Below are 21,949 nucleotides of genomic sequence, written 5' to 3' on the forward strand. Positions count from 1 at the left end.
AACTGGAGAATTTTTAGCTACAATAGGAAAACTCCTGAAGTGTAGAATTAGTAACAGGCCTGGGAGGGGAGACAAAGCTTTTTAATGAAAAGTTTAGTCAGCACTAGAAATTATATAAGACTAAATAATCAGTGTTTGTATTTATACAGCAATGTCACTGTGCTTGAAGCAATATTTGGATTGAATATTCACAATATTCACATTGAATATCTTTTTTTAAATCTGTCTCATTTGGTTTTAGTCTGTCTACTTATTTTTTGTTGTTGTTTATTTATTTGATTATTTTTTGTGATGTCTAGGAATTAAATTCCAGTTCTTGCACATGTTAGGAAAGTCATTTACCACTGATCTCATCCCAAGCCTAACATGTTAAAATTGTAAATAAACACAAAAAGTTCCTATGTAAATGACATGATCCTATTTAGTAAGCGCTAACAAAATCAAGGCCAACTAAAACATTTCCTGTGAAATAGTATTGGGGAAATCCAAAAAGTATAAAGACCCTGATATGCTTGTTGAAAAGATCACCATCATCTATTTAGACATTCAGACTCACATGGCCTAAATAGACCAAACATAGCATTGGATTTACTTGAGAGAATATTGCATAGGAAACAATAAATCATTTCTTCCCATTTGTTGTCCTCTACCAACCAGTGACAACTGGGTGCAAAGAGACAAGATACGCATAGTTAGCAGCAGGTTTTTGTTATTGTTGTTGCTTGCCTAAAATTCCTTGTGCCACCCAAGAACTGGTGTTGTTTCAGTGTTTTGGTGCCTTGCAAAGTCCACCAAAAGTGCATGCCCAGTTCTTCTCCACATCCGGGCAAGCACAAAGCTTTAGTTTTCTACCAGATGCATATTCTGAGTGCTACCATCCATATGCAGCATATCAAGCAGGAGTCATTTTTACCATAAGCAGTGTTGCCTGGGGTTTGTTAATCCATAGTTGATAAAGTTAATTTGGGAGAAGGAAGAGAGAATGACATATTGGCTACCTTCAGGGGAAAAGACTCTTAACAGCACAGATGGTAACAGAGGAGATACCACTTACAGATTTGAAGCTTTGAATTGATAATGGTATGACTCAGCCTTATGCGATTAAATGTCCTACTTCCCAGGACTCCGAGTAAGGATATGCAGGTCTCTCACTGCTGATTAGAAGGTTACTTAGAATCAACACAAGGTTCCCATCAGAGATACACCAGGAGCATCTACCACCAGTACCCAGGATGTTCATATGAAAAATCATAGCATTTCTATGCAATCAGTAACATGAAAAATTAAATAGTCATGTATTTTGGAAGTCCATTTAAAGGGTAAGAATTTTTTTGAGATCCAGACCTGTTATATGATCATTAATGACAGGAGGTAAGGCTAGAAACAGAAAAACGGGGCAATTCTGACTTCTTGTATCTTTGGTGTGAGCCTAGCCTTTTATCTGCCGAGGCATCTCTTCATCCCAATTCTGACATCTTGAATGAGAGGGTTTCTAAGGTACAACTGCTTTTAAAAGAAGTTAGAATGTCTGGTAATAGAAAAGTTGTGTTTTCTTAGCAAGCATGAGGCCCTATATTCAATCCCCCAAACTGAAAATAAATCCATCAATTAAAAAAAATCATTAAAAAGGAATTGGAAATCCTAGAGGAGAGAAAGAGCAGGAATATGTCCACATTGTTTGGAATTTGGACATGTTATCTTGGAGAACAGTAAAAGTAGTGGAAGATAAACTACAAATTCATTCTACTTTACATTGCACTTAAATTAAACCCCAGTTCTACCTTACTTGTCTTAGTGCCGACTGAACATTTAGTTTCCCCATCCTCTGCATGCAGGGAAGACTACCAATACTGAGAAGTTATTTGACAGGAATTGAGAAGCTCAGGGAAAGGCTAGAAATTGAAGGCTTTGAGAAGAGCTTGTGGACACTATTCTGAGTATGATTTCTCTAAGTGAGTATTCTAATAATTTGGTTCTAGTAAATAACCATATTTACAAAATAAAAAAATCACATATTTATCCTAACAGAAAAAGAGTACTTGACAAAATTAAGCACCATGTTTCTTAGCAAAGTTTAAATAATGTGGTATTCCTTCACTCTGATAAGGGAACCCTCACCAAACTTGACTGGAACTGAGGCACGCATTTCACATTCACTACTTCTGTGTCACCTTATAGTAGAATACTGATATGTTACATAGGGTATGAGATTGATACAGAAACAGCTATGTTGTTTTACATGTGAGCAGTGAACATATGGAAACTAACAATTCCATTTAAAATAGAAGTTTGAAAAAAAGTCTATGCATTACTTAGAAATAAATTAGTGAAAGATGCTAAAAACCTTCATAGTACTGTAATATAATATTGAAGGTAATAAAAATGGCTTTAATTTACAAAAGCTTTAATAAATGGAGAGCTAGTTCTATGTTCTAGCTAGCTAGTTCTATGAGAATCAAAATTGTTACTTTTCCCTAAATCAACCTATAAACTCAAGGCCAATTGTAATCCTAGCAGGGCTTAAGATAAACCCAGAAAATTTATTATGAAAATATCAATATATTCATTAAAATATTTGATATTTTAAGATGTCAAAATAAAATATAGAATAAAATTTTATTTTAAAATATACAAAGGGCCTGAGAGCACACAAATCTGGGGGCAGGGGAGTAAAACAGATTAATAATAATTATAATAACACCACAGGACTTTAGTTCAGTTTTTTCCACCCAAGTTGGGCAGCAGTTCACAACCACCTGTGACTCCAGCCCCAGGGTATTCAGTATTCAACACACTTCTTGTGGCTTCTGCAGGTGAACACACACACACATACACTTAAAAAATTCACAGGAGTCTATGTATTTAAGGTGTGCTATTTGAGATTAAGAGAGACTGGCCAAACGAACATCGACTTCACTTGAGGGTGGGGGAGCAACTTAATCGTATATATGAGCCATTGGGGGGACAGTTGGAGAGGGGTGCAGTGAAGGTGTGAGGAGAATGAATGCTCAGTAGCTGCCTGCTTGTCTGAAGCAGCCTCTGCCTCCCTTTCTCATTGTGAGTTGCTGTGGGATTGAAACTAGCATTACTAAACCTGTTAGATGTATCCATAAATCAAATATTTACAGGCTTAATCCTTTGAGGAAAGTAACATCTTTTTGACCTTGATCTTTGCCAGGAAGTTGAAGTGTTACTATTTTGGACTATCTTAAAATAAGATATATTGCTACTAAATCTAGTTTTATTTAAGAGAAGAATGAGGATGATGCAAGATTCTCAGGTATGCCCTAGCTCTAGGCAGTTTATCTTTTCCTTTAATTCACCCTTCAGGGTTTCTTAAAAGGAACTAGCCACCTCCTCTTCATGCTGCCTCCCCATTTTCCCCCTTTTCAATGTGATAATCTGTTGGTCAATTTCTGTCTTTTTCTTTTTAAACTTCTAACAGTAAAGAAAAGTCACAAATTACTTGACCCTTCACTTCGATTGCCTGCCCCTAATTTCATTTCCCTCGATTGCACCAGTATGAAGCAAGTGAAGACCAGTACCCTGCTACAAGTGCTAGCTCTGTGAGTTTATTGCTCAATTTAAACAGCAGTGTAGGGTAGAATTCTTTCCTGCAGTATTTCATAGCATTGTTAATATTCTCTAAGTATGTAAATTCCCAGCAAAATAAGGCTTTTATAGGTAATAAAGTGTTGCATAGGTGAATTGGGCCAGAGTGATGTTTCCTGGGAATGTCTTCCATTTAAATAAATAAATAAATAAACCCAGTAACTCTTTGTTGTAAATCTTATTGCATTTTTTTATTTTTCTGATTATACAAAGAAAAATTAACTGTAGGTGATTTGGAAGAAAGAAAAAAGTTATTAGGGTAACTGTGTAACATTGCTAGGTAGGTATTTTGGGACCCGATCCACATAACAACTGCCAGTTGGAATGTTTTCATGGGAAGTTTCACAGGTTGTTCCCAGCTAAGTAGCTCCGTCACAGTGCCAGGACTCCTCTTTGCAGTTGCCCAAAACACCAGCGGGTTTGTAGAGTATGCATTGCAGCTTGTAGTGGCTGCCCACAGCTCTCAGAGCAGAGGTCACATATTTTTCAGTTGGATCATAGTAATGTTCATGATTGAACATTTGCCAGCTTCATCATATTACACTCTCCACCCCTGGTGTGAACCCTAAACACCGCTAGTTCCTTAAATATGTCAGGTGCCCTTTGCCTCCCTTTATGCTCCTGGGATGTCCTCCATTTCGTCATTTTGTAAAATAATAATAATAATAATAATAATAATAATAATAATAATAATATCATCATCTTTGGTCTTGTGCTAGCTCAAATGTAAGTAAAATTCCAGGAAGTGGTCTAACCTTAGACCACCTCTTCTAGCTTCACTGGTGTTCAATGTGACCACTTTCATAACCATATAGTCAGTGATTCCTTGCTCATCCACCTTCCCCTAAAATATAAGGCATGAGAGCAAGCACTAGCTCAGGCAATAGAGGTATTTACTAATAAGTGCTGCTTCTTCGAAGATTTAAAAATTTTTGATTAACATTTGTTTATATTATACATGTGCAACATTGGTATAAATAATCATGATTATCTTTCCATTCCATTAATATGAGAAAAAAATTCTAGAAGCAAAAGTTTTAGGATTTACTTAAGCTTAGGATAAATGTGTGAGGCTTGGAAGGACAGGACAATTTGTCATTAGTGAAAACAATAGAAAAAATTGCTTTGTGTTGTTAATGAAGAAATGGTCACCATTGATTATTACCAAAAGCATGCTGAGAGGGAGGAAATATTTGAAACATTCAGAAAAATTATGATATAAATAATATAGCTTCATAGGAGACTCATTTTGATTAAATTTGAACACACTCCATAGTGTACCTAAAACTCCATGGAACAATATTCATATCTGAAACCAAAGACTAAACCACTTGATTCTTCAGTGTTCTACTACGATCTTATAAGATACTTACTTAGTGGTGGATTTATGCTCTGTGAGATTAGATTTATAAACATAAATTAATTTAAAATGTCCTACTATATAAATCAACTGTAAGGCTTTGAATACCATTTAACATTTTTCAACCAAGTAATCACACATTTGGAAATACAGACAAATAAACAATGTTGATATACAAGCTGAACTACACATTAACAATAGCACCACAGGCTGTTTGTGGGGATTGACTAATAATACATGCAAAGCCTTTCTTACTGCTTAATATATTTTAGCTGCTAGCAGTATTTAGTTTTTTGTTGTTGTTGTTGTTGTTGCTCACTTTTTCAAAGTTAAAAATACATCATTTGCAAAAGTTATAAAAATTACACAACTAATAATAAATAAAAAGTAAAGACTAGTAAATGCTTTGACGTTCCTACTCCTCCAACTCATCATGCTTTTACAAAAATTACTATGTTACAGTGCTTAGTGGGCAGGAAAGGATGTTATTTGTGAATGAATTTTCCTATTGAATTCCTGTTACCTGAATTTCAGAGCAAGATTTAAAGCCATTAGCCCAGTGAACTGAAGAGTTGGCTCAGTGATTTAGTGCATACATGCCTTCTCCAGTGACCCAGTTACTCAGTGCTACATCTGGAGGCCCCCAACCACAGAACTCTAGGTCCAGAGTGTTTGACAGTCTCTTCTGGAGTCTGTGGCCTTTTGCACTGACCTGCGTGTGTGTATGCATGCGTACACACACACACACACACACACACACACACACACACACACACACACACTTAAAGCTAAAAATAAGTTTTAATATTTTTTCTTGAATATTTTTAGTACCATAAGGGCTGGAGAATGATTTAGTGGGGAAGGGTACTTACTGCCAAGCCCAGGGTCTGAGTTTAGCTCCAGGGAACCCCATGATAGAAGAGAGCCAACTCCTGCAAGCTGTCCTCTAACCTCCACCAGCCATGCTACGACATGTACCCTGCCCACATACAATTAGTAAATGTAATAAAGTTTTTATTTTTTAAATAATTTATTCATTTTTATTTTATTTGCATTGGTATTTTGCCTGCATGCTTATCTGTACCAGGGTGTCAGATCATGGAGTTACAGACAGTTGTTAGCTGCTGCGTGGATGCTGGGAATTGAACCCTGGTCCTCTGGAAAAACAGTCAGTGCTCTTAACCTCTGTGTCATCTCTCCAGCCCCCTAAACTTTTTATTTTTAAATATGAGCATGATAAAATAAAGCAAAGCATTTTTTCAGTCAGACACAAGTTTACCCCTTTCACTTCTATTCAGATAGGGTCATAGAGTTGAATTGGGTTTGTGTTTTATTCCATGTTTTCAGTAGTTTATTTTCACTATCCAAACAGTTTTATTCATATAAAATATATTTTCTTATTTGGATATAAGAAGTTGATAATTTTACTGATTTTTCCATATGAATTTTGTTAAAAGACCTATAACATGTCTGAAAGCCTAATATTCTGAGAGTCATTCATTAAGTATGCTTCAGTATTTTATTAGTGTCTTTGTAGAATGTAAATTCTCTGGGGACAATACCATGTCTGTTTCTTTGCATCCTTCTATCCCAAGCAGAAGCCTTGGCACAGACTCACAAATAAATATTTGTTCAAAAAATAAGTGCACGAAGGCAATCCTATTACAAACATGTATTCTTTGATTTGATTCAAATAACATTTATTGCATACTTAGATTTATAGTGCTAAAGAACAGTTGTATTGATATTAAATTTAAACTGCTGTGTATTTCTGTTTCCTTCATTTCTCATAAAATGATCTGGATCTGTTTGGTTTATTTTCATATACAACATTTTCCTGTGTTTAGGGCTGTAAATTCTGAGGTGACCCCAATGAGGACTGTTTATTTTGCTTGCTTATGACTCATGTATAAAACAGTTTTCATATACAAAGTGAGTTTTCTTCTTTATCCATGTCTTTGGCTGTCTCCTCTAGGGTAGATTGCCTTGCAGGTGCTGTAGGTGGAGGACATAGTAGTTACTCCCTGATCTATTCCTTCCTTGCTGATTTTTATCATAGTAGAACATGAAGAATTACTTTATTCAGATAGATATTGTCTTAAATTCTTTGGTTTAAATTAAGATTTTTGCAAGACAAATAGTGGCTGACTCTCTCCGGAGATATTTATTGTTTCGAAGAGTTGCCGAAATCCGGTATAAACCTCTTAACATCAATTATTGTTACTGTTTTGTGTCTATTAACATAGTGATTGTGCTACTAATAAAAATGTTAACAGTAAAATATGATTGCAATAATGTCAAGTTATTTACCTTTGTTATAGTTCATCAAAGTAACATTTCTAAATGTATCTCTTGATTAATCTCACACCTGTCTGTTTTTGATAACAGCATGCTTCTACTGCTCTTTAGTGAAGTGCCCTGACCTCACGTTTGTCTTGACTGACTTCTGTTTACAGAGATTGTAAACCAGTTGAATGCTCTGAGCAGCTTAGATGAAGATCCAGATGACTGCATAAAGCAAGCACACATGCCTTCAGCTAGATCAGCCAGTTCCTCTGAAGGTCTAAAGCTTTTCTCTTCCTGCTTCTGTTGCCTGTTTCCTGTGACTTGCTACACTCTGACTGTCCGCTGAGCTGTCAGCTTTGTCCTTGTGTAATTTCTTGAATGTTCTCTGTGGTAATTTGTAGTGCACCACCAGGCAGCAAGATAACAGACCTTATCCTTAACAAGTTTGTTAGCAAAGTCTTGATATGAGTTATTCTAATCACCTTCTGAGTGTTCTTAATCACACAGCGCGTCACTTTGTTGAGTTTACTATTATATACATTTAGTATTTGTGCCTATATCCATCTAAACGGCTTTTTCTACAAGTCTGTTCAGCACTCAAAAATCAAATTTAGTTGACATAGAAAGTTTATTTACTATAGTTCATTTTCTGATGTAATTCCTATGTTAAATATGTTCCTTTTGGTTTATTTTCAAATGTTGGTGTACTACAAAATACTTGAATGGCATTCTGCCACTCATAAAATACTGTCTTATTATTTGCAGGTGTTATTAATGTGATTTTAACATATTGAAATATTTCACGAATTACCAAAACTCATGGTTGATTGTAACTGTGATGAACTTCACACGTGCATTTATTTTCAGAACTTATCAATACACTTAACTTTTTGGATGATGCACAAAAGGACTTGGCCACTGTGAATACAAATCCGTTTGATGAACCTGATATAACAGAATTAAATCCGTTTGGAGATCCTGACTCAGAAGGTAACGTGTTTGTCTATAGCCTAACTTTGCAGTGAAGTGGCTCCCGGTGACATATTGCTATACCCATAGATCAGAGTACCGCTTCACCCTTTTCAGAGGACCTTCTGCTTGTAGTAGATGCTAAATAAGGGAGACCCACACAAAGTCCTTGTATGAGTTTTCTTGAGCTGTGAGGCCATAAATTTTTTTCTCAAAGGATGGTTGTTGTTTATATTATTGTTGCATTTAATACTACTTGCAGTTGATCATTTATTAATCCTTTATCAGTTAGATCAAAAAATAGTAAAGGTCTAATATTGAGATAACAGTATTTTACTTAGTGGTTATACTAAAGCCTCCTTGATGGACATAGTACATGAAGCAGCGCTGTGGGACATGCTAACACTGATGAAGCAGAGGTAGTTTCTCTCTTCACTTAGTTATTTCACTCTGGTGTCCAGGCAGCCAACTTGCAGCTGCTTCCAGTTGCATGTCTCTGGCTGAATATTAGTAGTGAGAGTGATTGTATGTATGTGATAGACAGCAGAGAAAGAAGACCCACTACTATCTTACACACACACACACACACACACACACACACACACACACACACACCCTCCTCTGATACTTCCCCTCACCCCTAAATCCACTCCTCCATATCCCTTCAGAAAAGACCAGGCCTCCCAAATGTGGCATAGCAAGTTACAATAAGACTAGGCCCTCATATCAAGACTGGATGAGGCAAGCCAATAGAAGGCAAAGGGTACCACAAGCAAATCATTTTTCTTACCAAGTCATTTTAAACTCTTAATGCTTGAATAAGGGCTGTTGAAGAAGTGAGACTGCTGTTTAATTAAACTCCTTGCTCAGAGTAAACGCGAGAATGGTCCACTACTGTTTACATCTTTTTGACTGCTCTCATGAAATCTCCACGAGCTTTAAATCAATTCTGCGACTGTCAGGATGGAAACAGTTTCAGCTTCAGGAATCGCTCCTTAAGGACGTTGTCATTTCACTATCCTACTATCCTTTCTCTTCCATTGCTTTCTTACTTTACTTCAAATTAGTCAGCTTAAATTATTGAGTTTAATTTTGTTTGTGAGCCATAGATTATGAACATATTTAAAATATTAAGAAATGTTAGAGTAAATTTACAGTGAGTCTCAGAGGCAGTTGGTTCAAGCGTCACTGTATATAGATTAGATCACTGAGGCTTGGATGAGTGAAGTGATGTGAACTTGAGCTGAGTGGACATGTCTCTTTTTGACCACACATATTGCTTTTGATTATGTATTGCATATATTTGAGTGTATGATCTAAAAAGATTATGAAAGTATTCCAAGATATCAGCATTTGGGCTTTTGATTTCAAAATTGAATACATAACTTTGCTAAATATATGTGAAGCCACTTAGTGAAAAGAGTAGTCACATAATGTATCATGTGGTAACACATAAGATTGTTAATTTCTGTTTGGAAATGCTAAGCCAACCTTATTCAGAATCTTTTATGTATAAAGATTATGTATATGTAAAGATAATAAAATATGTAGCAATTATTATTCTCCTTACTGTATGCCAGCAGAAATTTTGGAATAAATATTTCCCAGAAATAATTTTTACCAATTCAAAATTTGTATCTTCAATAAACAAGAGTGTTTGATGAAGAAAAATATATTGTAGTTGTTTAGATTTTTTTTAATATTCAATGCTTCAGTGAACTGTTACTGTTTGTGTGACATACTTTGAAGTCCTTCTTTGTGGCTGGCTATTGTTTGCCTATAGTTTATTTAAAACTATAGTTTGCCTACTTTATTTTTTAAAAAGGATGTTTCATTCTTTGAGAATTTCATATGATATATTTTAAATATATATTTTCCCTCCTCCAACTCTTTCCCGATCATATTCAACTCCTTACCCACCCAACTTCATGTTCTTTCTCTCTTAGAAGCAAACACACATGCATTGTGGAGTCCAATTTGTGTTGGTGTGCCTACTTCTTTGCTTTGGATTTTATAACTGATAAATCTTCTCAGATCAGTCCCTATAATTATTATCTTTTTTTGAGATAGGGTTTCTGTGTGTAACAGTGCTGGGTGTCCTGGAACTTGCTCTGTAGACCAGGCTGGCCTCAAACTCACAGAGATCCACCTGCCTCTGCCTCCTAAGTGCTGGGATTAAGGTTACACCACCACCACCCAGCTATAATTATATTGAAAGTAGAAATAAAAGTTTATGTCGACCAGTTTTCAGTTGCTTAAGTATTTGTGCTCTGAAATTTGTTAATAAAAAATTGAGGAGCAAAAAAATTGCATGTTCTCTTTCCATATAGTGAATAGGAAATGCTTTCTTCACATTATAATAAAAATTTTAGTAGTGTTTGGATATTATGATGATGTTACAAATGATACACCATTATTGAATTTTTTCTCTAGATTTGGCTATATTTAAATTCATTTCAGTATTTATTATGAATTTATGAATTCTTTTATACTTAAAGTTATTTCACCATCATTTATAGAATCCTAGCACAGGGTTTTAGGTTTCTTTTGTTTGCAAAGACAAAATAAATTTTCGAGGCTAAGCTGTTTGACTGTAAATTATAAAAATTTAATTTTTATAATTAAAATAAGCATGGTAGATTGTGACTACAGTATTAACTACTTAGGAGGCAGAAGCAAGAAGGTCACTTCAACCCAGGATGCTGAAACTAGTTTGGCCAGTATAAAACCTTCCCACTTGAAAAACATAATGGTGCTATAGAGAGAGCTCAACAGTCAAGTACTTGCTGATACTGAAGAGGCCCTGAGTTTGCTTCCCAGTGCCTATGTAGCAGCTTATAACCTTCTGTAACTGAAATTCCAGGGCATATAATACTTTCTTCTGAACTCCAATGGCACCAGACATACAAGTGTGTGTGTGTGTGTGTGTGTGTGTGTGTGTGTGTGTCTGTCTGTCTGTCTGTCTGTCTGTGTGAGAGAGTGTGTGTCTGTGTGTCTGTCTGTGTGAGTGTGTGTGTGTGAGTGTCTGTGAGCATGTGTGTGTGTGTGTGTGTGTGTGTGTGTGTGTGTCTGTGTGAGTGTCTGTGAGTGTGTGTGTGTGTGTGTGTCTGTGTGAGTGTTTGTGTGTGTGTCTGTGTGAGTGTGTGTGTGGACATGCAGGCAGGGAAAGTAATCAGATACATAAAATAAAAATGAAGTTATCTAAAGGGGGAGGGCCGGGACACTAGCTCAACAGGTAAACTGCTTGCTGTGCAAACGTGAGAACCAAGTTCAGATCCCCAGCATCTGCATCAGCCCCAAGGCATAGGGGTCGGGGTCTGTAATCTCAGTGCTAAGAGGCAGAAACAGGGGTTCCAGGAAGTCATTTTGTCTGAAGATTTTTCAAAGTAATAATTAGATTAAGTTGCTTGAGATGTTACTTATAAAACAGTCATAGTTTTCTGTGTTGTAGTTGTGGTAGTGGTAATAGTTGGGGCAGAGGTCAACTCAGATATCTTCCTCTGTTGCTCTCCATCTTGTTTTTATTTTTTTTTTATTTTTCTGGAACAGTCTCTCCAACTTAGAGTTTACAGTTTAAGCTAGAGCGTCAGTCCCTGGGATCCGTCTAGACTGCCATGTGGACACTGGGGATCCAGACCCAGGCCCTCATGCTTACACAACAGGCAATCCCGACTGAGCCTTCAGTTACTTTTCAGAATTTCACTAACAGGTTTTCTGTTTTTTACTAAAATATACTGTTAAAGTTGTCTGGCATAATTTAAATTTCTTTTAATATACTGTATTTTTTTGGCTTGCTCTACTTTAGAAAATCCCTATTTTTATCACCAAAACTGTGTTCAAATTTGTTTTCAAATTAAAATTTGAGTGTTTTAAAAGTGAGTTTAGTATAGCACATTTGTGAGCTTACCATCCTGGTTTAATTCTCCCCATCACACTTTTGTTTTCTTCAGAACTGAGGACTGAACCCAGGACTTTGTGTTTGCTAAATAAGCTCTCTACCACTAAGCTAAATCCCCAGCTCTACCAAGCATCCTTTTAATAAGACATTTGAATTTCCTTATGCTATTCTTGTTGATTAGATGAAAGTTTATTGGCTCTGAAAGGTTGTGGTTAGACCTGGATATAATGTAGCTCAGTGGTAGAATGCACACAATCCTGTCTTCATCCACACATGCTCTCCTATCAGTGACATATGAGTCTATGTCATATACAGTCCAGAGTAAATGTTTTGCTACCTGAACTGGTATAGCTACCAAGTATCATTTTTTTACAAAAGAATATAATCCATTTTTGTTTTTTTTTAAATCAAATTATTGTGCCTTAATTTGGGATGGCAAGCTCTTGTAGTAAGATAAACAATGAGCGCTCCCAAGCAGTTTAAAACTTCTGAAATTTATATGCTATCATACTAGTAATTAGATACTTCAGACACTGTCATAAGGAAGGTTGGAGAGATAACACAGAGGTTAAGAGCCTGTACTGCTCTTACAGAGGACCCTTCTTCATTTCATAGCACCCATATCAGGAGACTCACAATCACATGTAACTTTAACCTCAGGGAATATAACTCATGCACAAATCCACAAGCATACACATACACATGCATGTGTAATTTAAAACAAAATCGCCTTTTTTAAGGCTGACATGAGATTTTAACATTCTAAAGAGGCAGTGTTTAAGAGTTCTTGTCCTAAAGAAGTAAGAAGAAATCCTACAGTTTACATTTTTTTGAGCTTTAGGGCTCCTTATTTCTTCAAAAATATATTCTTATTTCATTATTGCTTTTGTACTCTCTCAACTTCATAGTTCATTAATTCAAGACTACCTATTTTTGACAACATTAAAAATAGAGGCTCTCATATGCTGTTAATTTAACCTGTCTTTTGCTGTTGTTTTATAGAACCAGTCACTGAAACAACGTCACCTAAAAAACCAGAAGAATCTTTTTATAATAACAGCTATAATCCCTTTAAAGGTGTACAGACTCCACAGCATTTGAACCCATTTGATGAGCCTGAAACCTGTGTAATGATAAAGGATTCTCCACCCCATTCTACAAAAAGAAAAACCCTGAGACCCGTGGACATGAGCAAGTATCTCTATGCTGACAGCTCAAAAAGTGAAGACGAGTTCGATGAGTAAGCACATTTATTTTATTTTGCTATGATCACAGTTTTGTCTATATAATCACTTAAGGAAACCCTTCTGAAATATAACCAGGGGGTTCAAAATATTTATATGCATTGTATAAATTATCATGTAACTCACACTGCTACCATAAAGGCTTTTGAGAATACGTTTTCAGTAAGATCCTGTCTCTTTGTTTTATAGTGATTTTTTTTGAGGGGGGTGGAATTTTATACATGAGTACACTGTATTTACTTCATTTCTCCCCTTCATTCCTCCCTCAAATTTATGTTCTTTTCCTTTATAAACACACACACACACACACACACACACACACACACACACACACATACACGAACAACAACAAATCAAAAAAAGAAAAGACCCTACTGAGTCTAATTAGTGCAGGCTGTATACACATGAGTTTATGGCTGATCACTTAGGGGGAAATTAAACTTCCCTCCCTCAGTTGCCATTGACTGCCTATAGCTCTTCAGTTAGGGGTGGGACCTTGTGAACCTTTTCTCCATGCATCTTGAATGTCTACTGCTGTGGTCTTGTACAGACAGCAGTTTGTGGTACCAACACCCCTGCCATGTCCAGAAGACAGTCTGTTGCAGCAGTCCTCCTGGTCATCAGAATTGCTTTATTTTTAACCTTTATTTTCTTCATGAAGGTGTCTGTCTGCCTACCCTAAAGCAGCAAATATGGGAGACTGTGGAATCTGGTTGGAATTCCAATTGTGTTTTTTCATTGAAACTGCACTATAACTGGCATGTCGGTGGTTTTGGTTGAAATTTGTAGGCATTTTCTTCAATTCTGTCATAGTTCTGTTGTGGGAACATAGAGTTATATATGATAGATGAGAAGACTTGTTGAGACATTTCCCAAAGCTCAGTATGAATAGGCAGTGTACTTGGAGCCGCCATTTTGCTCAAACCTGAGGTGGGAGATAAAAGGGAGCTGTTCACATCACAAGCCCTGGAGTTGCACAGGGCTAATGCCGAGGGCCCTGAGTGCATTTAAAGAGTAACAACTAAACTTTTACTTTAGCTATGATGCAATAACACAGGCTGGATTTAGTATCTAGTCTTAAGCAACTAAAAAAATGAATAAAATATTTGAAACAGTGCTTTTAAGACATTGAACACACCAGGTGTTGGTGGCGCATGCCTTTAATCCCAGCACTCGGGAGGCAGAGGCAGGCAGATCTCTGTGAGTTCAAGGCCAGCCTGGTCTCCAGAGAGTGTGCCAGGATAGGCTCCAAAGCTACATAGAGAAACCCTGTCTCAAAAAACCAAAAAAAAAAAAAAAAAAAAAAAAAAAAAAAAAAAAAAAGACATTGAACACAAACTGCAAGGAACAATAATTCACTAGAAAAAAGTTGTGTCCTACAGTTGTCCTTCAAGTTCATATTTGGAAATGACTCCAACATTTTGGGGTTAGAAAAATTCACACTGTCCCCAAAAGTCTCCCTGAAGTGAGGAGACATAGTTTGGATTTACAGATATGGCACCAACATTAATAAACCAATGTGGTAAAATCTGCAAACTGAGTACTAGAGAGGAAATGGCAACCCTCAGAATTTCAGAGCTTTGTAGAGGTTCTTCTTCATCTTTAGCTGAGTATTGATTGGAGCATATGTGTGAGTAAATTGTCCATGATAATTGTGGGAAATTTATTTAGGATGGAGCATAGTCTGTTTTTCCACTAAGTAGAGAGGACAATTTCCTAAAACTTAAGATATGAGGTATATGCTTAGACGTGTGTTGCCTCATTGGTGGCCAAGTTAGCCAACACCAAAAGCTCCCTAACACCAACAATAATGACAAATATTCACAGCAAACTGTGAAAAGGGGTGTAATTTGAGCATTTCACACTGAAGAAAGCAGCTAGTGGAACTGGAAAGAAAGCATCATTGGTCTTCAAGGACATTCGAATTAAAACCACAGTATGATACCAGTGCACATGCACTTAGGTGGCTAAAGTTTAGAAGACTGACTGTGCCAAGTATTTCCAAGGCTATAGAGTCACTGTTTTTCTTTTTCTTTTTCTCTTTTCTTTCATTTTTGTTTTTGTTGTTTTATTTTGTGTTTTGAGACAAGGTTTCTGTGTGTAACAATCCAGGCTGTCCTGGAACTCAATTTGTAGACCAATTGGTCTTGAACTCTTAAATGAGATCTCTGTCTCTGCCTTCCAAATGCTGGGATTAAAGGCATGCACCTCCACCACCACCACCACCCAGCTGGAGTCACTGACTTTTATAGAACTCTTAGAGTTTTAAATAGTTCAATCACTGATCTATAAAAACATTAATCACATTTAACTCACCCATTCCATTTTTGGTTATTGATCTAGGAGAAGTGAATGGAAATGTTTATAGAAACAACTACAAGAATATTTCAATAGTTTTAATTATTCTAATAACAAAAAGGGGGCACTCAAAATGTCTATCAGTCAGCAAAGGTGTAAGTCATAGCCTATGTAGTGGAATTCTACCTAGGAATAAAGAGTAGGAAGTTATTGATAAGTTATTGCCTGGCTGAATTAAGATGTCATCATCCTGACTGAAAGAAGGCAAACCTCAAAAATGTGTATTATATAATATCATTCTTTAAAAATTCTAGGAGGTACAAACTACAATGAGAGAAGGGGACTAAGTAGTCTTTTGATTAGAGCTAGAAGGCAGGAGAGAAGAGGGTTCTTCTCGAAAGAAAACTGGCGAGAATGGAATATTGCTTTCTTACTGTGATAATCAGTGAAAAGTTTACTTAATTGTACACATTTGGACCATTTATTGTATTATTGGCACTTAAATTTGTTTTAATAGGACCAAGATTTTCAAGATTTATTATAAGAAATATGGCAAATGATTTATTCCTGGCCTGGAATTCTTGTGCTTGGGGTTTCTTTGATGTGAATAATTTGTAGGTTCAGAGGAGACCTGTAAAATATTTAAGCATAAATATTATAAACAATAATGGTATGTTTACTTGAAATGGATCTCTGCTTAGAAAAATGAATGTTAGCCATTAAAATTTAAATATCAGAAAAAGTATTAACCCTTAAAAATGTAGTTTAATGGGAAAAAAATCTTTAAAATAGGAGAGGTAAGTTGAAATGATGGTGATTGAAAAAAACCTCATATGACAATCAAAATTTGTTTGTGGAGTAATGTAACCCCTCTATTGTATGATGGTCAGCTCTCATCATCGGAACTGTGTACTTTAGGAGTTGAGTTTCCCAATAGACATTATTGCAGTTGTTAGCAAGGAGCAGCAGAGTACCACATCAAGCTAGCAATGATTGGCGTGCAGGGACTTAGAAAAAATATTATTTAAGGGAACTGTAATGATCAACTTTAAATATTTGGGGGCTTTTGTTTGATAGAATAAGGAATTTGATCTTTTTATGTTGCTCTGGAACTGTGTTTCTAAACCATTTTCTACTTTACACACACACACACACACACACACAGATTTCTACATGTACACACAGGTTTGCATGTATACACACACAGATATATACACATGCACACATTGATACACACACACACATGAACACACAGCTGTATGTACACATGTATACATTGGTACAAACATGTACATACAAACATAGGTACAGGTACATACATGTGTACATGTACACACACACACACACACACACACACACACACACACACACACGGAAGGCTGTGAAAGAGATTCCTACATGTGCTTTATGACCCTGTGGCTACATTTTGAGAAAACTCACATCCTCAAGTACTTAGACTTACAACATAAAAATCATCTTGTTCCGAATCCTGAAAAAAAAAAATTGGCTCAAGTTATTATGCTTGTTTTCTTTGAACAGCTAATGTGTGATCAAAATGAAGTTCCTCATGGGTGGTGTAGGTGCTGAGTAATAGCCACACACCTAGAGTACTTGAGTATAAATGCAAACTTTAAGTACAAGTATTCAGTCAGTCCCAGATGCACGGATATTACACAACACATGCATACACACCCTGCTGTCTCCTATTAACAAATTAAGGAGACAGAGTGTTTACTTAAACATTTTCAATGCCTTTGTGAAAACTAAAGTCAGAATACTAGGTGTTTCCTTTTGACCAGAGCCAGGCTTTTAAAAGTTTTCTAAATTGCTCAATCGCCCAGGGTTAGCAGTGCAAATCCATAAAAAAAAAAAAGCCTTTTAAAGGATATGCACAGAAGTTCTAAAAGTTGCATTTCCACTAGTGTATAACTCCCAGAACAACTTAGGTGGTATTTATTTATTGGTATTTCTCACCTTTTCTCTCCAGAAGTTTGTAGGTATAATACCAGAGGCACAGATAAATTTTTCATACTGTGTCATAACCAGTAATGAACTTATGACCTTTTAAGTTCCTGTGCCTCATCCTCCATTACCACATTCTTCCTGTGTCTTGTGACCTAAAATCATATAGGTCCCAATAAATAGTACCAAGTTCTTTGATGTGTAAAACAATCCACAGTGCCCCAGCATATCTATCAGTACCAGAAAAGGGTGTGCCTTTGCTGCTGTTTAGCTTGTGCCCTTACGCTAAGGGACTGCCCAGGTTTCTCAGGTATCTGTGTGTTTGACAGGTAGGTTCCAGTTTATGTGGCAAAATGGAAGCTGATAAGGACTTAGGGATTGTATGACGCACCTCTTAAGGATCCATATTCAGTCGTTTCTGGTATGATGTGTGTCATTTTTTTCAAGGAACTCCCTCACTAAGTTTATTCAGCTACATGTCCATTTTAATTAATTTAAATTTTTTTCTAGTGAAACATTTGCAAAAGGAAAAGACTACAGATTTTATTATACCCTTGCTTTGTATTTTCAGTATATTTTTAAAGCTAATCAACATTGTCATCTTTCTATAATTCTAAACAATAAGTAATAATAACAAATAATGTCATTTAAATTAATGTTTTTATTTTTCTACTTATTTAATATTTTTCAAAGGACAGTAGTTAATGATATAACTAACCTATTATTCTAGTGCGTAGTTCAAAGGCAAAAATTCTTTTGTGTTCAGTGATAACAAAGAATGCCAAAATAGACAAACTCTTCTGCCACCCTATGCTCAGTAACAAGTTTAATAAACTGCTGTAATAGAACATACAAGATCTTTCAAGCACTACAAAAGATCAAATTTATGAATGATGGGTACAAGAAGAATTTCACACAATAAAAAGTAGTTTCATTAAAACCGTAGATGTTAAAATAGTAGATAGAAGCCGGGTGTTGATGGCACATGCCTTTAATCCCAGCACTTGAGAGGCAGAGACAGTCAGATTTCTGTGAGTTCAAGGCCAGCCTGGTCTACAGAGAGAGTTCCAGGACAGGCTCCAAAACATTACAGAGAAACCCTGTCTTGAAAAACAAAAACAAAAACAAAACAAAACAAAACAAAATCATAGACAGAAATTCCCTAAATCTAGGAAAAGAGATGCCGCTACAAATAGAACACCAGTAAACAGCACCATAAAAGAAACTATCTGAATCCTATTATATTCTAAACATGAAATATTAAAAACAAAACAAGAGTGAAGCAAAGGCAAAGGGGAGAGGGACTAATGACATATGAAGGTAGACCCATGAGAATAACTGCTACAGGCCTCCAGACTTCCCACTCCTCCCTCACATGTCCACTGCCCCCACAACCTAGGTGGTGAAGCCAGAGTAAAGTTACCCTTGCTCACCCTGCGCTGTCACTCTTCCCACCCTGTTGCCTGCGCTGACTGGGGAAGCAAGAGACTGCACAGTTCCTCCACACCTGGAACACTTGCATAGCATCTGCCTGCACCCCCAGCTTAAGACGTCAGAGGCCACCTTAGCACACACTCCCACAGTATCACATGAATCCCAACTCATGAGGTGAGAGGATATACGAAACTGCCACCATAAGACACCGAAGAGGCCAGACACCATGCATGGTGCCCTCGCCAAGTAAGATCATCTTTAGTTATCTCATCATTCTGTTATATTCAAAACATGAAATATCCCAAAATACCAAGAGTGGATTTAAAGAAGAAAGGGGAGTGGGGATGGAAAGTGACATACAAAGGCAGGCCCATCAGAGTAACAGCTGATTTCTTTCTTCTTTTAGTTTTTAAAATTTGTGTATTCCAATAATTAAAATCATTTGACAAAAGGATGGTGCTCTGACTAAACTGCATTTTACCAACTGCAGGAACCTTGGACGTCTTAAGTTTTACTGTAGATTTCAGCTCACCCCACCATCATTTTCCTTCAGCATGCACATTCTTTCCCTTTCCTGGCCGCCAGACTGGCTGGCGGGAGATGCAGGCCTGGCCTCTGTTGTTGACAGTTCTGACACTTAATGTGAAAGGGGCAGCGCAGGCATTTAAGCCTGGTCGAACCTCTGTATCCTACAGAGTTGTAGTGGTCTGAAATAAAAGGGCTCCCATAGGCTTATATTTGAGTGTGTGGTTCCTAGGCGGTGGAACTATTTGGCAAAGATTAGGTGGTGTGACTTTGTTGAAGGAGATTCACTGACAGTGGGCTTTGAGGTTTCAAAAGCCCATGTCAGGCCCAGTCTCTCTCTCTGTCTCTCTGCCTTCAACCCATGGATAAGATACAAGCTCTCATCTCCTGCTCTAGCACCATGCCTCTCTGCCTGATGCCTTGCTCCTCAGCTTCTGAAACTGTAAGCAAGCCCCCAATTAAATGATTTCTTTTATAAGTTGCCTTGGTCATTGTGTCTCTTCACCGCAGTAGAAAGTAACTAAACACATAGAAGACAAAACTAAACACATAGAAGAAGTAGTGTAAGGCAACACTTGTGAGATGTGCAGTGGGTATTGGTGTTACTGCCTCACAACGATTCACCAGCTTGCTTCTGTTGTCAGTCATTTCTTTTGAAGCTAGAGGATTTTTCTTTTGCATTTCTGTCTTCTTCATTTTCAACTTAACACATTTCTCAATCTCAACCATATAGGTTGTCATATCTGGTTTTGGAAGGAGTGGAGGGAGCAAGGTGCATGAAGGAGAAGAGTTGGATCTGTTCAATAGCCCAGTGGGCCACTGTCAAGTGTCAACAACTGAGTTTTTTAATAGAAGCGCTAAAATCCACAAGGACATGGAAGGGTGCACTTCAAGTTCTTAGAGTCACATTTGTCAATCCATATGTAAAACATACCACTCTGTCATAATTGAAGGAGATGGAAAACTTTCTATGCAAAAGTAGGCTAAAGCAATTTATGACTCCCATACCAGCTCTTCAGAGGACACTGGAAGGAATAAAGCTTGAATTCAACAGCAGGAGAAAGAGCAGAACATATACAAATTCACAAAGACTGAACAATATGCTATTGAATAATGATTTGGTCATTGAAAAAGAAAAGTTTAAAGTGCTCCTAGAATCACATGAAAATGAAAACAGAGCATTTCAGATCTATGGGATACAATGAAACCTTTCCCCAAGAGGGAACATTAAACCCCAAAGTGCCTATATTTAAAAATCATATCACAAATAAGCAATGTAATGATACACTTTACAGCATTCCAAAAATGAGAACCAGCCAAACTAAAACTAGGGAACAATAACAACAAAAAAATTAAAACCAGGGCAGAAATCACTGACAAAAAAACAAAAATATTTCATGAAAGGAATAATTGATTCTTTGAAAAAATACACAATATTGACAAACTTTTAGCCAAAATTTTCAAAAGAGAAAAAAGACCTGTAGTAATAAAATTGTAGATGAAAGGGAGAAACTCCAGCAAATATCAGTGTGATAGAGAAGCCATGAGGACATACCTCAAGAACATATCATTCAAATTGGGAAATCAGAGAGAAATACATGGGTTCTTAAATGTATGCCAAAGTTAAACCAAGAAGAAAAATTTAAAAATTGGATCTATAACAAGGAAGGAGAGTGAAGCAGTAATTAAACAAACCCAAAAACAAAACAAAACAGACTTCCTGACACCCTGCCCCCAAAAAATACTCAAATCCAGACAAGTTCACCTCAGAATTCTAGCTGAGCATTAAAGAACTAAAAGCAATGTTTCTCAGATTGTTCATAAAATAGAAAAAGAAGGAGCACTACCAAATTTCTCTTATGAAGCTAGTGTTGTACTGACAGCTAATTAGATAAAGACACAACAACAAAAATAAGATTACAGATTAAACTCCCTGATCCAAAAATTCTCAATAATGTACTTGCATGGCTTTACCCCAGCTCTCATGTGTGTGACGTTCACATACATGTCATGATATGCACACACACATGCACAGAAAATAAATGTAGTGAAAAGTACCTGCAAACTGGTTTCAAGAACACTTCAAAAAAGTCATCCATTATGATCAAGTTGGCTTCATTTTCCAGATACAGGGATAACTCAGCAAATCCATAGTAATAAAAACAGCATGGTACTGACACAAAAACAAGCACATAGATCAAGAAAATAGAATATAAGACCCAGAAACCAGCCATGCAACTACAGATACTTTTTTTTTTAAGGACAAAAAATAAAACTCTAGAGAAAAGAATGCCATGGGCAAATGAACACAGTGAATATCCACATGCAGAAGAATGAAGCCTGCCCAAAACCCAACTCTAC

The 21,949-nt window shown here is 36.6% G+C and overlaps 1 protein-coding gene across 10 annotated transcripts in view; it reads left to right on the top strand.

The window, feature by feature from the left end:
• The window catches only part of Ehbp1 (EH domain binding protein 1), a 270,164-nt gene that overhangs the window by 118,939 nt on the left and 129,276 nt on the right, over window positions 1-21,949 (top strand). For 8 of the 10 annotated variants that reach the window (XM_035453507.1, XM_035453512.1, XM_027388045.2 and 5 more), the window contains 2 exons: window positions 8,126-8,248; window positions 13,128-13,365. In XM_035453507.1, the coding sequence (XP_035309398.1) occupies window positions 8,126-8,248; window positions 13,128-13,365 (361 nt within the window). The remainder of the gene's footprint in view (window positions 1-8,125; window positions 8,249-13,127; window positions 13,366-21,949) is intronic. The other 2 variants (XM_035453510.1, XM_035453511.1) reach the window with 1 other exon arrangement.

Source organism: Cricetulus griseus (assembly GCF_003668045.3).
Source record: "Cricetulus griseus strain 17A/GY chromosome 1 unlocalized genomic scaffold, alternate assembly CriGri-PICRH-1.0 chr1_1, whole genome shotgun sequence".
NCBI lineage: Eukaryota > Metazoa > Chordata > Mammalia > Rodentia > Cricetidae > Cricetulus > Cricetulus griseus.